Source organism: Callithrix jacchus, chromosome 16 (genome assembly GCF_049354715.1).
Source record: "Callithrix jacchus isolate 240 chromosome 16, calJac240_pri, whole genome shotgun sequence".
Taxonomy (NCBI): domain Eukaryota; kingdom Metazoa; phylum Chordata; class Mammalia; order Primates; family Cebidae; genus Callithrix; species Callithrix jacchus.
This window is the reverse complement of record NC_133517.1, coordinates 88,829,699-88,845,223: the sequence shown is the minus strand read 5'-3', so window position 1 is coordinate 88,845,223 and position 15,525 is coordinate 88,829,699. Positions and strand designations below refer to the sequence as shown.

Genomic DNA, 15,525 nt, shown 5'->3' with positions numbered 1-15,525 from the left:
TTGACCTCGTGATCCACCCGCCTCGGCCTCCCAAAGTGCTGGGATTACAGGCTTGAGCCACCGCGCCCGGCCCAACATACAAAATATTTGTTAATCAACTGTTTATCAGTAAGCTATTAGTTGCTTTGTGGGTCGTAGGTTATATACGGATTTTTGACTCCATGTAATAACTTTTAATTCTTGGGTTACTGGAGAATAGGCATCCCTAACCCGTTGTTCAAGGGTCCACGGTGTGTATATATGGTATGCATATGTGTATGTGTGTGTGCAATAAGGCAATAAAAACAAATAAATTATTAACACAAAAGTTATGGTAGTGTTTACTTTTTAGGGGCAAAGAATAAAATACAATTACTGAGGGGCTCACAGATTCTTCAGTTACATTCTATTTCTTAAGCTCGGAAAGGAAGTATTGGTACTGGGTAAATACATGTTTTTTTTTTCTTTAAACTGGACATTTGCATATACTTTTGTACATTCATATTTAAAAAGGATAAACATATGTCTGTGAATGCATAGAAAAAATTTTAAAGGACTCATAGCAACTTTTCTTTTTCACTTAAGTTTCATGAATGCTGTTCTTTTAGTGTTTATAAAAGCTGCTAACACATAGGAGGATGTACTATCTACCGAATGGCAAAGAAAAATAAAAGAAAATTAGTAAGTACTTATTTGGTGCTCAATACTTTACTGGAACAGTCTATCTGTTATCAAAACTTAAGGTTAAGCCCCAAATCAAGTAACTTTTATTATGGAAACTTAAAAAATGTGTTTTAACAATGAAAAAGTGTTGTTAGTGTGCAAAAATAGCCATTAGTTGTATGTAGTTTTTTTCTCATTGATACTCGTAATCCATAGTGGCATCATCTTTCAAGTTCAAAGAGTGGCAATAAGTGAAAAGAAAAAAGTGGTAGAAGTGAGCATTAATTATTCATAAAATAGATAATCTTGAAGAAGCAGAGTATAAATAGAAAAAGAAAATCAAAGAGATGTTCTTCAGAGTTTTCTATGTTCCAAAAGGTTTTGTGTGTAAGGGGCCACTAGTATCCAATGATTACACCAGTAGAAAAATAGAAGACCCTTTGCTCTTACTGGAAGATAATGGTGCTGAGACCTAGAGTTTGGTGGATCAAGCCCCATTCACACAACCTACTAAATATGTATCTCTTAACTCTTTAAAATTTCAAATTATAAAGCAACAAGGAATGATGGAAGAAGATTAGTGTGATATAACTGAAGAGTCTTTTCCTTACTTTAACTCATGCTAAGTACTGCCTTAAGCCAGCAGTCCCCAACCGTTTTGGCACCAGGGACCGGTTTCGTGCAAGACGATGTTTCCCCAGATGGGGAGTAGGCCACATTAGATTCTCATGAATGTGCAACCTAGATCCTTCTCGTGCTCAGTTCACAATAAGGTTCACGCTCCTATGAGAGTCAAATGCTGCCACAGCCTGGTACCAGTCCACAGCCCAGAGGCTGGGGACTCCTGCCTTAGGTAACCATCTAAGTATGCTTCTTCATCAATAATATATAAATAATATCACCTAAATTTTAGTATTTCCAGGCTTAAGTAAGGCATTCAAATGTTACGTTTCCTTTCCTTCTCCTTATTTAAACAGAGGACATGAAAAAGTCTGACACAGGATAAATACTATTGGTTTCCTATGACACACGACAAATACTTACTATTGGCTATTTTTTGTACCTGGGGCTTTTATTAGTCCACTAGGGCATATTTAATAACTGTTTTTAACTGCTGAGCTATGTAATCATCTAGAAATCTTTGTTAGCTATTAATGTGGCTGTTGAGCTATAGTCTTAAATGGTGATTAATGATGTCTTCATGTAAGAACTTTTGGCCCTTTGGTTACTGTTGAAGAAGGAAACATGGAGGTCTTGTTTCCTTCCTTCTCAACTGAGAACATCTTTCTCAATAACACACAGCCTCAGTAATTATACAATTTTATATAGTTCTGTGTAACTATGGCTCTATTTGATAAAGATCGGAACTTTTAATTCATGGAATTAGCTGCTACAAATACGGAGGGTCTGCTCTATCTTGTTACTGACACCACACATTGGCACCATTTTGTACTATCAAGAATCCTCTTTATATTTCTGTATTTTTTCCTGTCCGATACTTAACATTTTCATAACACTGGTTACGAATGAATAAAAAATTAGCGCTTGGCTTATCCCAACCAATAATATTCCTAGTTTCAGCATCCTTAGACTAAAGCTTAGAAGTACCAATACCCCAAGCCAAGGGTTGGAAACCACAGCCGGTCAAACGAGTCTGGCCCTTGGCCTGTTTTTGTTAACAGTTTTGCAGGAACACAGACATAAGCATTCATTTACATACAAAGGCTGCTTTTGTGCTACATGCCAGAATTGAATAGCTAAAACAGAGAACATATGGCCTGCGAAGCCTAAGATTTAATATCTGGACTTCTACAGAAAAAGTTTATAGAACCCCATGCTAAGTTTAATGTTGGGAGGTCTCCTTGCTCTTTCAAGGGCAGATGCAACTTAACTACTGTAGTCTCCAAACTTAACTGAATATGGAAGGTGGCCTGATCAGATGTCAAATAAAAGGACAATATATATGTATCTTTTTATCTTTGAACTCCCTCCTTGAGAGCAGTGACAAGTTTCTGTCATCTAACTGGCTGTCAGTTCAACAACCAAAGTGAAATATCAAGCCACTTCGACGTAAAAGAGACCCCATGTGGGCGTTGTTCTCTCTTAAATGCCTCGAGTATCCAGTTAACAGTATGTGCTTGCATTTAACAATTAGGGAGACACTTATAAAATTCAACCTACATGCCTAGTCTCCGTAACTATACAGTGAGTGACTGAGGAGCCACTTTAAGAAATTAAGCAACAACAGTTATGTTTGTAATGGTCTCAAACTGGAAACAACTAAAATATCCTTCAATAGGTACCATAAACCATATGGTAAATCAATACCATGGAATACAATTTGGCAATAAAAAGAAATGAACTACTGATTCTGTGTGTGTGCAGATGTGTATATACATATATATGTATGTGTGTATATACATATATATGTGACAACTTGGGTGGCTCTCAAGAGCACTGTGATGAATAAAAAATCTAATCTCAGTGGTTGTATATTATGTAATTCCGTTTAGATAACATTCTCATAATGACAACATTACAGTGATGAGGAACAGATTAGTGATCCCTAGGGTTAGAGCTGTTTGGGAGTAGGTACGGCTACAAAAAAGCATGAGGGAAATCATGATGGTGATAGTTCTCTCTCTTGGCTGCAGTGATGGTTACATAAATCTACATATGTAATAAAATGGTATGGAGCTATTCACACACATTGTGCCAATGTTAACATCCTGGTTTTGATACTGTACCACAGTAACATAAAATGAAAAAGTTGAGGGAAACTGGGTTCAGCCTACATGGACTTATCTGTACGATTTTTGAAACTTCTTCTGAATATATAATTATTCCAAAATAAAGTAAAAAAAACCCACAAACTTGCACATGCAAGAAAACTGACAGCAAGATAAAATGAATCATAGTCAATTTTATTCCAGTTCTTCAAAATTTATACTCAGTATGTTGTTTCCAAAATGTAAGTCACCCTTTACATAATAATTTTATTATATCATCTTTCCTTTATAGTTTTTTCATTGTTTCTTAATGGTTCTTCAGTAGAATCCAGAATCTTGAGTTGCCCAGTTAGGAGCCTAAAATATGCAAAAAGAAATCAACAGGGTAAAAAGAAAATACTTTTGGAAAAAGCTAACATAGAAGAAAGTGACAAAGCATTTACTTTAGCACTACTCTTGCCAAACCATTGTAAGATCTCAACTCCTGTGATTACTACATAGATGTCAGTGTCCCACTTAGGACAAAACAAACTTATCAAAATCATTATCTGATATAGTTTTTGGCCAATTAAAATGTATAGCAATAAACAGTATCATTAATACCGGAACAATAAAAAATACAAATAAATCCTGAAGCATACAGAAAAAAAACATCATATGAAAGTTATTTTTCAAGCTCAGTTATTCCAAACTTGGTTAAAGTATGCAATTCGCATTCGAATCCATCCTTCTCTTTAGAACTAAAGGACTATTCTGCCAACACAAATTTGTTGTAAAATTTCAATCAAACGGGGTTTCTGCATATCCCACAACTGTTTCCTAATGACTTCCTACTCTCCGGTTACACATATTCATAATGTCTAAACAACATTAAAGATAGTTTAGGATTCCAAAATTATAAGGCCATTCAAGTTTCTTTAATATCTAATATGCAGGATCTCTACCAAAATGGGAGATTAATTTTTGATATGAATATCAGATGAAAGATAATGAAATCTGTATAAGATCAGGACTAATACATATGATAAGATCAACATTTTTACATAACTGTTTCTTTAGATTTAGAAAGAATATACATTTTGAACACCTGAAAGAGGGCTACACATGTAGGTTATGATCTGCCAGTATCAAAATGATATGTTGAAAACCCTGAGGAAATGAGTTAATGAAGTCACACAAAAAGAGTAAAAGCAAAAGAAAAAGTTACAATAAACTAGGATACAATTTCTTTTTCAGTTTCCATGTTTAATACATATAATACAGCTAAGAAAAAATTCATTTCTGTTAAGTAATTTCTTAAAATGTTCATACCTTTAAAGAGAAAAACAAAATCAGCTACAATTCATATTGACAGACTTCCAAAACCGTCATGTAACAATTACATGGTTGCTAAATCCCAGACAGAATAGAAAATGTGTGGTTCTTACCTCTGACCTGCTATTCTGATTAAGTTTCTTCTCGATATTCATGGCCAACATCTGGCTTCTAAAAGAAAGGCTTTTGGTTTTTTCAATCACTTGCTGATAGGGTGAGACTGCATTGTTACCCATAACCACATGACCCTAAAAGGAAACACAGGGGAACAGATTCTACAATGTTAACAACTTTCTCAGTAAGTAATGAGCATGACATTACCTTTGCATATATCTTAATGCACTATATAGAGATGACAGTATTTACCAAGCAAGAAGAAAATATGAGGCTGCTGTTGCCTTCAAAGAACTGTTTTACACTGAAACAAAATAAATTATTAAAGGCGGTAATAAAAGGTCCTAGTTAGGAATTCCTAAAAGTAAAATCAGGAACTGACAGTATACAGCATAGCTAACATAATACTCACCAATTTAGAATCAATCTTGGCATCCAGTCTTGCATTTCTAATCAAATTTACAATCCACCTTTCAGCTTCTTCTGGAGTCATGTTCAGTTTATCTGCCAACATGCTAATGAAATAGTAAAAACAGCAATGTTAATTAACTGGGCCCAAAAGCTTAGTTTTGTGTACACTGTCTTGACTCACTCTCTGCATAGAGACTTTCCGGTATTTCTGGATCACCCTTCTCTTATATACCATGACCCCTAGTGTTTGTTTCATTCATATGCTTCTGCCTATTGACCTGTACTATGCACGACATATTCCCTTCACCAATTGGACTGTAAAATCCTTGAGGGGAAAATACCATATTCTGTATTTACGGAAATCCTCCAGCTTCTAAAACAGTACTTTACATTTACCAGATGCTCAAAAAGTAATGATCTAAGGGGAAAAAAGGTTTTATGATGTTTCCTCTATATAAGGGCATATTAAAAGTCAGCCCTCCATATCCACAGGTTCCACATCCTCAGATTCAACAAACTATGGATAAAAAATATCTGGGGGGGGGAACCCAAACAATAAAAAATAACCATGCAAAAATAATACAAATGAAAAACCAATACAGTATAACCCCTGTTTACATAGCATTTACTATTTTTTTTTTTTGAGACGGAGTTTCGCTCTTGTTACCCAGGCTGGAGTGCAATGGCACTATCTTGGCTCACCGCAACCTCCGCCTCCTGGGTTCAGGCAATTCTCCTGCCTCAGCCTCCCAAGTAGCTGGGATTACAGGCGTGCACCACCATGCCCAGCTAATTTTTTGTATTTTTAGTAGAGACGGGGTTTCACCATGTTGACCAGGATGGTCTCGATCTCTTGACCTCGTGATCCACCCACCTCGGCCTCCCAAAGTGCAGGGATTACAGGCGTGAGCCACCGCGCCTGGCCCTCCATTACTATTTCTTAGTCTTCTAACTACTTTACCTCTTGAGTCTCTTCAATCTATCTTACATAGCTACCAGGTTAGTTCTACAACCCAACTATTGTAGTCCCCCCTTATCTGTAGTTCCACTTTCCTTGGTTTCTGTTATCAGCAGTCAATCCCAGTCTGAAAATATTAAATAGAAAACCCCAGAAATAAACAATTGGTAAGCTTTAAATTGTACACTGTTCTGGGTGGTATGGTGACACCTTGTGCCGTCCTACTCTGTCTCACCCAGGACTTGAATCATCCTTTTGTCCAGCATATCCACGCTGTATACACTATCCACCCATCAGTTATATAGTAGCTATCCCAGCTCACAGATCAAGAGTCCTGATATCACAGTGCTTATGTTCAAGGAACCATTATTTTACTTAATAATGGCCCTAAATTACAAGAGTAGTGATGCTGACATATTGTTATAATTATTCTATTTATTATTAGTTATTGTTGTTAATCTCTTACTGTGCTCAACTTATAAATTAAACTGTATCGTAGGTATGTTTGCACAGAGAAAAACCCAGTATTTATTGGGTTTGGTACTATCTGTGGTTTTAAGCATCCTCTGGGGGTCTTGGAACATACCCCTTGGATAAGGGGTACTATTATACCCAGTTTATTCCCAAATTCCTTTCAACACTTTTAACTTTCCAAGTTCCCATTATTCTCTTTCACAAATATGCCAGCCAAACGAAACCAATCCTTTTCCTTTGCTAATATTCACTCAACAAAATATAAACTGTGTTACATGCTGTTGACAAAATATCCTCTGTTGCCACCCTTTACGGAGTTTAAGTCAAGGGGGTCTTGACTTAAACATCACTTGATCTTGGGAGGCAGAGGTTACACTGAGCCAAGATGGCATCACTGCACTCCAGCATGGGCAACAAAGTGAAACCCATCTCAAAAAAAAAGGAAAAGTAGAAGGAACTATCTATGTGAGATCCAAAAAGGTCTACCAGTTCTAGGCTGGAGATCTGGGAACAGCTTATCTAGGAAAATGATATTTACTCTTAGATTTTTAAGACAGTAGAATGAAAATTCCATTCTAGGCTGGATGTGTGGCTCACACCTATAATCCCAATACTTTAGGAGGTTGAGGCCAGAAGTTTGAGACCAGTCTGAGCAACCCAGTGAGATTCTGTGCACATGTGTGCATGGACACACACACACACACACACACACACACACACACAGACACAGGCTTGGTGGCTTGCACCTATAGTCCCAGATACTCGAGAGGCTAAGTTGTATCATTTGAGCCCAGCAGTTTGAGACTGCAGTAAAGTTATGACCATACCACTGCACTCTAGCCTGGGTGACAGAACAAGATCAACAAGATCCTGTGTCTCTATAAAAAATAAAAAGCAGGCCAGGCTCAGTGGCTCATGCCTGTAACCCCAGCACTTTGGGAGGCTGAGGCAGGTGGATCACCTGAGGTCGGCAGTTCGAGACCAGCCTGACCAACACGCAGAAACCCTGTCTCTACTGAAAAGTACAAAATTAGCTGGATGTGGTGGCGCATATCTGTAATCCCAGCTACTCGGGGGGCTGAGGCAGAAGAATCGCTTGAACCGGGGAGGCAGAGGTTGCGGTGAGCCAAGATCATGCCATTGCACTCTAGCCTGGGTGACAAGAGTGAAACTCTGTCTCCAGAAAAAAAAAAAAAAAAGACAAGACAAGAAAATTCCATCTTATGTAATAACTCCAACTAGAATTCTCTTATCTTCCCTCTTTCTGTACATCCATACTTTGCGGATCTTTGTTTGCACTGTGCTTGTTGATCATTTATTTGTTGATCTTTATTAGTGAATCAAGTCAAAGAAAAACCTGAAATAAGGCCCAAGAAATACTAGTATATTATTTATGGCATTTCAGTTTATCTAAGCTATTGATTATCATTCTGAATTAAAGAATGTGGAACTAGTCTAGTTTGTTTTAAGTAACATGAAAATACACAAAGTAAAAGAAACTAAGTGTTTAATAGACATGTAATCTTTTAAATTTTACTTTCGGAGGCCAAGGCAGGAGTATTGCTTGAACCAGGGAATTTGAGACCAGCCTGGGCAACATAGCAAGACCCTGTCTCTACAAAAAGCAAAGAAAAACAAAAAGCAAAAAAATGACTAATAGATATAATCAAAATCTACAATTCTTTTCCAATCTAGCAATTTTATACAGAATAGTACAGATTTTAAAATATAAGTGTAATATTCTATCAAAACTTTAAAAAGTTGTCTCCCTGGTGGTCTAGTGGCTAGGGGGGAAAAAAAAAAACATTCAAAAACCAATTTAAAAAAAAGACAAAAATGCTTACCTCATGCTACTGAATATAATTCAATTTATCAATAAACCGAAAGACAAAAATCCAACAAAATGCAGAATTTCTGAGAAAAATACTTAGTTCAATCCAGATTTTGAATGCCAAGATTTCTAGATTATCTAGATTACACTAAAAATCTCAACCTTGTCTGTAGGCAGCTTAAGGTAGATATTTAAATATGTTCTATAAATCCCTTATAAATATCTTTAACCTAAGTAGCTCTCCTGCTCAATTGACACACAAAAAACACAACATTGAATATGTTAAATAAGATGTGCACAGAATTCTTAAGGGCTACTTCAAAAGCCAAAGCCAAAAAAAAAAATCATCCTCAGTTAAATTTAATTAAACATGTTCATGGTTCTAGCACAAAATGAAATACTTTTTTGTTTTCAGGAAATAAAAAATACTAGAGATCCCACTTAAGGATACAGATATATGTTCCCACAGATCTAGGAACTGATTCAACTCTAGATTTTCTGTCAGTTTTTCACTGCCTAATCGTTTAAATGGTCTTCCTTTTCTGAATGGTCCCATAGCCACCATCCTCCCTCACCCTCTCATCTGAACAAAGATTTGGAAAAATAAGGATCTGAGGAACGTATATTTCACCTGTCTTATTAATTACCTCTTTGAATAACCTGGCTTTCCAAATTTTATATGATAGGCACAATTTATTTTGAAATACTGCTGATTTAACAATTAGGATATAGGAACCACTGGTCTAGTTTCTACTGAAGACTTGGCCAACTATTCAGCATATCCAAAGAAAAGTAATCCAAATCTTTTCTGATTAAAGACAACTAATTAAAGATTAAGTGTTAAGTGCAAACTGTTTAATTGTATGACTGGGAGGAAATAGAACAAAGAAAACAGGAGAAAACTGAGAAATGCTAAATCCTTACGTGACAACTGAAAATTCTCACTGAACTTCCCAACATCTCTTTATAATCTTATAATTAACTAAACCTTATTGATAATGCAAAAATACAATGATAATGGCCTTTGAAACTGTTTCTCTCCATCTGGAAACGTACCTTTCTATTTCTCCCAACTATCAGTAAATAATTCTAAATATAAATTATTATGTGGTAATAAATTTTAAGACCTAAAATGTAACTCAACAAAATAAGCAAAGTAGAATAACTTCAAAACTTAAAGTAAGCCCTACCAGGAAATTATGTTAACGTATGTTCCAACATGTTTATCATAGACATTCAAAATATTATTTCCATACTTTGTTTTTATCTACAATTGAAAACGGGTCCAAGAATTATTTTAAAACAACAGCTTTTAAATTTCAGACACATACCATAGCTGATAAAACTATTCAGCTACACTAAATTAAACCCCACCACAGTAATCTTTTTTGACAGATGTTGCATGCTTTATGGTAAACAGATTTGTAACTTATCCTACATATCTATAGGCTTATATAAAAACATTCTTTAATATGCATTTTTATAAAGCTATGATTATCACGTGCTTTCAGGCATTTAGTCAGGAAATCTATTAACAGAGAATGTTCTAAATTACAAATGGAGTTGTTTAATAATCAACTATTGGTTTTATAATACTATTTTCAGCATTTGAAATGTGTCCTTTGGTGGAAGAAAAAAAGCTGCAACATATCCTTCCCCTCCTCCTATTCCCCAAAAGACAGAAAAGCATCAAATAACTTTAACTAAAGGTAAAAATAAGCCAGCATAAACGAGTGAATGGAATTTGCCACAGTTAGTATTCAATGCAAAAAAGTCTAGTTTGGGGCTTAAAGATATTCCACTTAGAGAGTTATCAGGATTCACTGAACCTATCTAATTTTCTTCTCATTGCTCTTCAAAGCAGAGTGACTAGAGAATGATATGGACTTATTTTCAATAATGTTTAATTTCAAATATAAAATTTTAAAATTTCCCAAAATTACAAATATTTTCAATAATTTGTAGTTTTATATTTGTCTACTTATTTAACATCTGTTTCTTCTTCTGGATTTTAAGCTCTTTGAAAGTGTACTCACTACTTTCCACTCTGTGATTGGTCAAAAGAGGCAGTCATTAACATCTGTAATGTTTTCTTTGGAGAGCTATACTACTAGTTAGGCTGCCATTAATTAATTATACCTTAATCATGACACAAACCGTATTTGCCATTTAGGAAGCTAACACTAACTTTTAGAAAATGTTTTGCATATTCTTAAAGCAATAAAAATATAGAATTGGAGAAAAAAATGAGTGTTTGCCAGAAATTAAGGAGAAGATGGCAGGGAAGGGAATATCACTATAAAGGAGCAGCTTGAAGGATCCTTGTGATAGAAATGTTCTGTATCTTGAATGTATCAACATCAACATCCTGGTTGCTGTATCTTAAAGTGGTTTTGCAAGATGTTACTAATGGGAGAGACTGAGTAAAGAACACAGGGGGGGTCTCTATTATTTCTTACAACTGATACAAATCATCTCAAAATAAACAGTTTAACTTTTTTTTTTTAAAGCCAGATCTTGCATCAAAATCCCTTAAAGGATCTTTTTAAAAACAAAGTCACTGAGGTCTCCCTCCAGAATATGTTTTTGTTTTTTAACCGTTAGGCTCAGTCATCCAGTATTTTTTATTACTTGAGTCTGCAATGAGTTTCCCATTTGATTCTAATGTGTTGTCAGTATTACAAAATCACTACTTTACAGCAATGTTTCCCCAAGGCTGACTGCAAAAGAATCACCCGAGGTTTAATCTCAGATTCTCAAGTCTATATCCCAGAGATTTTGAGTCAGATGGTCTGAGATGAAACCAGGAAATCTATTATTTTTAAGCTTAAATTCTCATTGTTTTACTTCTCCAGGTGATTTCAATGTACAGCTAGGTTTAAAACCTTGGGATCAGAGAACAAGTACTTTTTTTTTCCTACGTATTGTTTAAAGGTAATTTTGAGATCTTGTTAGTCATTATTGTAGATTTCAAGTCCTTGGAGTCCAAATTAAAATGTTAGCTGGATTTATCAAGTACCAACATAAATACTTATTATTTCCAGCCACCGTCTTTCTAACCCATAAAAGCATCTTTAAAAACACAAAGAAGCTTACCTTCTTAATTCATTTTACAATGAAGGTATTAAATTACTGATTTTTTTTCACTCATTTTGGCAGGCTATAATTACACACCTTAAAAATTGGTGACCTAGCCGGGTGTGGTGGCTCACGCCTGTATTCCTAGCACTTTGGGAGGCCAAGGTGGGTGGATCACCTGCAGTCAGGAGTTGAAGACCAGCCTGGCCATCACGGTGAAACCCCATCTTTAAAAAAAAAAAAATTGGTGACCTAATGCAGTGGTTTTTGATTCTGGCTGTGCTTCGGAATAACCAGCCTCAAGATACAGCACAGCAGCCCTGCTGCAAATCATAGCATAGCCTACTCAGTAAATCTGATTCAAAGGGTTAGGGTGGCTACAAGGAGTTTGTAAAACAAATTCTACAAAGATTCTGACACACAGAGTTAAATTGACTTAGTGTTTTCATCCTTATCCTCTGGCTCAACTGATACACTAAATGACAAATTAATCTAAACCTGACATTTCTAAAAACATAAATCGTTCACAATATGAAAGAATATAGAGGCCAGGCACAGTGGCTCACCACTACAATCGCAGCACTTTGGGAGGCCGAGGCGGGCAGATCACTGAGGTCAGTTCAAGACCAGCCTGGCCAAAATGGTAAAACCCCATCTTTAATAAAAAAATATAAAAATCAGCCAGGTGTGGTGGTGGACGCTTGTAATTTCAGCTACTCAGGAGGCTGAGGCAGGAGAATCGCTTGAATCTGGGAGGTAGATGCTGCAGTGAGCAGAGATTGCACCACCATACTCCAACCTGGATGACAGAGCAAGACTCCATCTCAAAAAAAAAAAAAAAAAGAATTTAAAATGAGGTACAGTCCAATGAATGTCAGATATCTATCAGTCCAGGCTCTATCAAGACCTAAGCACCTTACTGTCCTTGAGCCTTAAGTTTTCTGTCTACATAACAATGCAGTTGTTCCAAGTCAGTGTTTCATAAAACTGTGTTCCAAAGAGGTGTCCTAGTAGTCAGGACAAAAGCTGAACAGAGCTAAAGGATAGGCAAGGTGAAGGGGCTCTGCTTTGATTGGCTTATATACATATATAAATACATATATTGATATACACGATACTGCATTTGAAAATAAGTCCTACTGCCACACACACACACACAAAGACACACACACAGAGATCTGGAAGCCATGCTTCAAGATCTTGAAATGTGAGCCACCTTTAAAGTATACCATACTGAAGACATACAAATACATTTTCAGATATAAACCATTTCCATCACTACAGAAAATTCTACTGAAAGTAACTGTGTTGTTGGATTAGAAGATGCCTAAGATTTCTTTCAGATTGAAAATTCTACCACGGTATTTGAAAAAAACACTGGGTATAAGTGGCTCACACCTGTAATCCCAGCACTCTGGGATGCCAAGGCAGATGGATCACTTGAGGCCAGCAGTTTGAGACCAGACTGGACAACATGGTGAATCCCCATCTCTACTAAAAATACAAAAATTAGCTGGGCATGATGGCACATGCCTATAATCCCAGTTTCTTGGGAGGAGGCTGAGGCATGACAATCTCTTGAACCCAGGAGGCAGAGGTTGTACCACTGTACTCTAGCCTAGGCAACAGTGAGGGACTGTGCCTCCAAAAAAAAAAAAAAAAAGAAAGAAAGAAAGAAAAGAAAAACATAAATTACTGATCTATGTATTCTTAATCGTCTTAATAAAACATTGAAAAAAAATTGAAGAACTGAAAAATGAAAGAAAATGCTACTACTAGAAAAAATATATTTTTGGACTCTGGAAAGCCACTAGGACTTTAGTCTGAAAATGTTTTGTAGATTTTTGTCACAGTTTTCAAGGAAATAATAAAAATCTACAAACAAAAAAAATTGAAAAATTCTTAGGTAATGCCATATAAAAGTATATAGAAACATTCCCACTCTGTTAACTTCTTTGAGCTGCACATGTCTCTTCAGTAAGGAGGACACATACTTAATCTATTTTACTGATAAAAGATAATAAACTAAATCCCAAGAAAGAAGATAATGAATCCATAGTTGCAGAGTTAAAAGAAAAGAGCTAGAAAAAATCTTACTGATAGTACCTTGGAAGCAAATACCAAAGCAGAAAAACATTATTATGGACAAAAATGCCAAGTTCACTAATACAAAGAGCAGAAGAAATTTACTTAAATGTTTATATTGTATCCTCACACTATACTGTACAAAGCATATCAGGTGCTACAAAGTTAGTATGTTAGGTGCTAAAGATGAAGAAAAAAAAAAAAGAGTCAGCTTTCAAAAGGCGCACAACAGGGTTAGTAGCTAAATCAGTTCTGGACCAAAAAACTCCTAAATGACCATATTATAATGAGAAATGGAGAAAATTCCGTAAGGGAAACCAAAATACTAATATCCCTCTTTCATAAGCTCTAATTACAAACCTTAAAAACAAACAACAATCCAAGAATTCAATTACCCACTGTCCACCGGAGCCCCACATATGATGTACCTATATCTCTTTATTTCACAACCAATATTAGTATTACGAATTTTCACAAAATTTGTAAGAGAATCAGGTTTAAAAAATCCTATAAGCTATAGTAAAGTGCTAATAAAACTGAAGGCAAGGATTCAATTCCCATAGGAAAAATCCCATGATTACACTATCCTTCTAACTCTGGAGAACCACTTCAATGGACAGCCCACTAAAATTAGGCCAGCCAAGTATGGATAAGAGAAAACAAATGGCATTAAAGAAAAAGAATTTGTTCTACGCACCATTCCTCAGAGGCAAACGTTAAAGTAGATTTTTAAACATTTCTGTTTGACTTCCTCTGTGCCCACAGGGTACTAGTTATTTTTAAAACTCTAATATGTACAATTTATTTCTAATAGGTTATGTACAGTTCACAATTTTTTCCCAATAATTTTCTCACAGAACAGAGGAAATTACAACTAAAATTCACCAGAATTTTTCCATCTTTCAACATATTAAGATGTAATAGTAGTTTACTATATGAGAATTCAGATACGTAATTAATACAAATTAAATGGAAAGGTCTACCAAATGTAGTGGTCTTTCAACAGAATTTCCGATTTAATGATTATCTCATTCTTTGAACTGCTGTTGAAACCGTTTTAGAAATGTTTACTTCATTTTTCTCATGTAAAGGTACAACAGTATTTACACTTCAAGAAGGTAACTGACAACCATATATTGCCTTCAACTTAGTACTTTGAAAATTGCCATACACATACTAGCTAAAAATATCTGAGCCTGTAGCAAAAGTTAGGTTTTTAAATAAATTATCAAATTGTTTCATTGTTCTTCTGAAAGCAAAGGGAAATAAAAATCCAATTAACTGGAATTCTATTAAGTGTAAATACACAATAAATGGAAATTTCCAGGAATTTTAAAGTAGAAATACAAATCAAATCACAGTGTTCTTACTTAATGCTGATACACTGGTGGATGCGACAGAAAGTTTCAAATATGAAGAGACGGGCATTTTCAATGAAATCTTCAAGACAGGCCACCAAGAAGAAGTCATTCACAAGCACCTACATGTACAAATACAACAAAAATTAATTATTCTGACAGGCAATTGCCTGAAACTTGAATCAAATATTCTGTCTGCTTTATTTTTCCATTCTAATATCATGAGTTCTATACCACAGCACTTTCTAGAATACTGTTTTCAAATCTTTAATGATTTAAATAAGTAGTAAAAAGAATACCACAAAATAAAGACCTAAAAACTGCTATGTTTTCTTGTTCCACTGATAACTTTTAAGTAAAAAAGTAGCCTTCTGACAACAAAGTTTGGTACCATCCATTATTCTACATAAATGCTCTGCAGATAACATAATCTTTTCCAACTATTTAAAACAGTTACAAATGAACTAAAGCCCTGAGTATTTCTGTAACTTTAAGTAGACCTAGAAATCAGAAAGGAAAAGAATGCAAAAG

The 15,525-nt window shown here is 35.4% G+C and overlaps 1 protein-coding gene across 46 annotated transcripts in view; it reads right to left on the bottom strand.

Annotated features, from left to right (window-relative positions):
• Positions 1–3,545: 3,545 nt before the first annotated feature.
• EIF3E (eukaryotic translation initiation factor 3 subunit E) overlaps positions 3,546–15,525 on the bottom strand; it is a 242,319-nt gene continuing 230,339 nt past the window's right edge. For all 46 annotated transcript variants that reach the window (XM_078353293.1, XM_078353300.1, XM_078353296.1 and 43 more), the window contains 4 exons: positions 15,007–15,116; positions 5,212–5,314; positions 4,799–4,933; positions 3,546–3,728 (listed from right to left, as the gene is read on the bottom strand). In XM_078353293.1, coding sequence (XP_078209419.1) covers positions 3,690–3,728; positions 4,799–4,933; positions 5,212–5,314; positions 15,007–15,116 — 387 coding nt within the window. In that variant the 3' untranslated portion in view covers positions 3,546–3,689. The remainder of the gene's footprint in view (positions 3,729–4,798; positions 4,934–5,211; positions 5,315–15,006; positions 15,117–15,525) is intronic.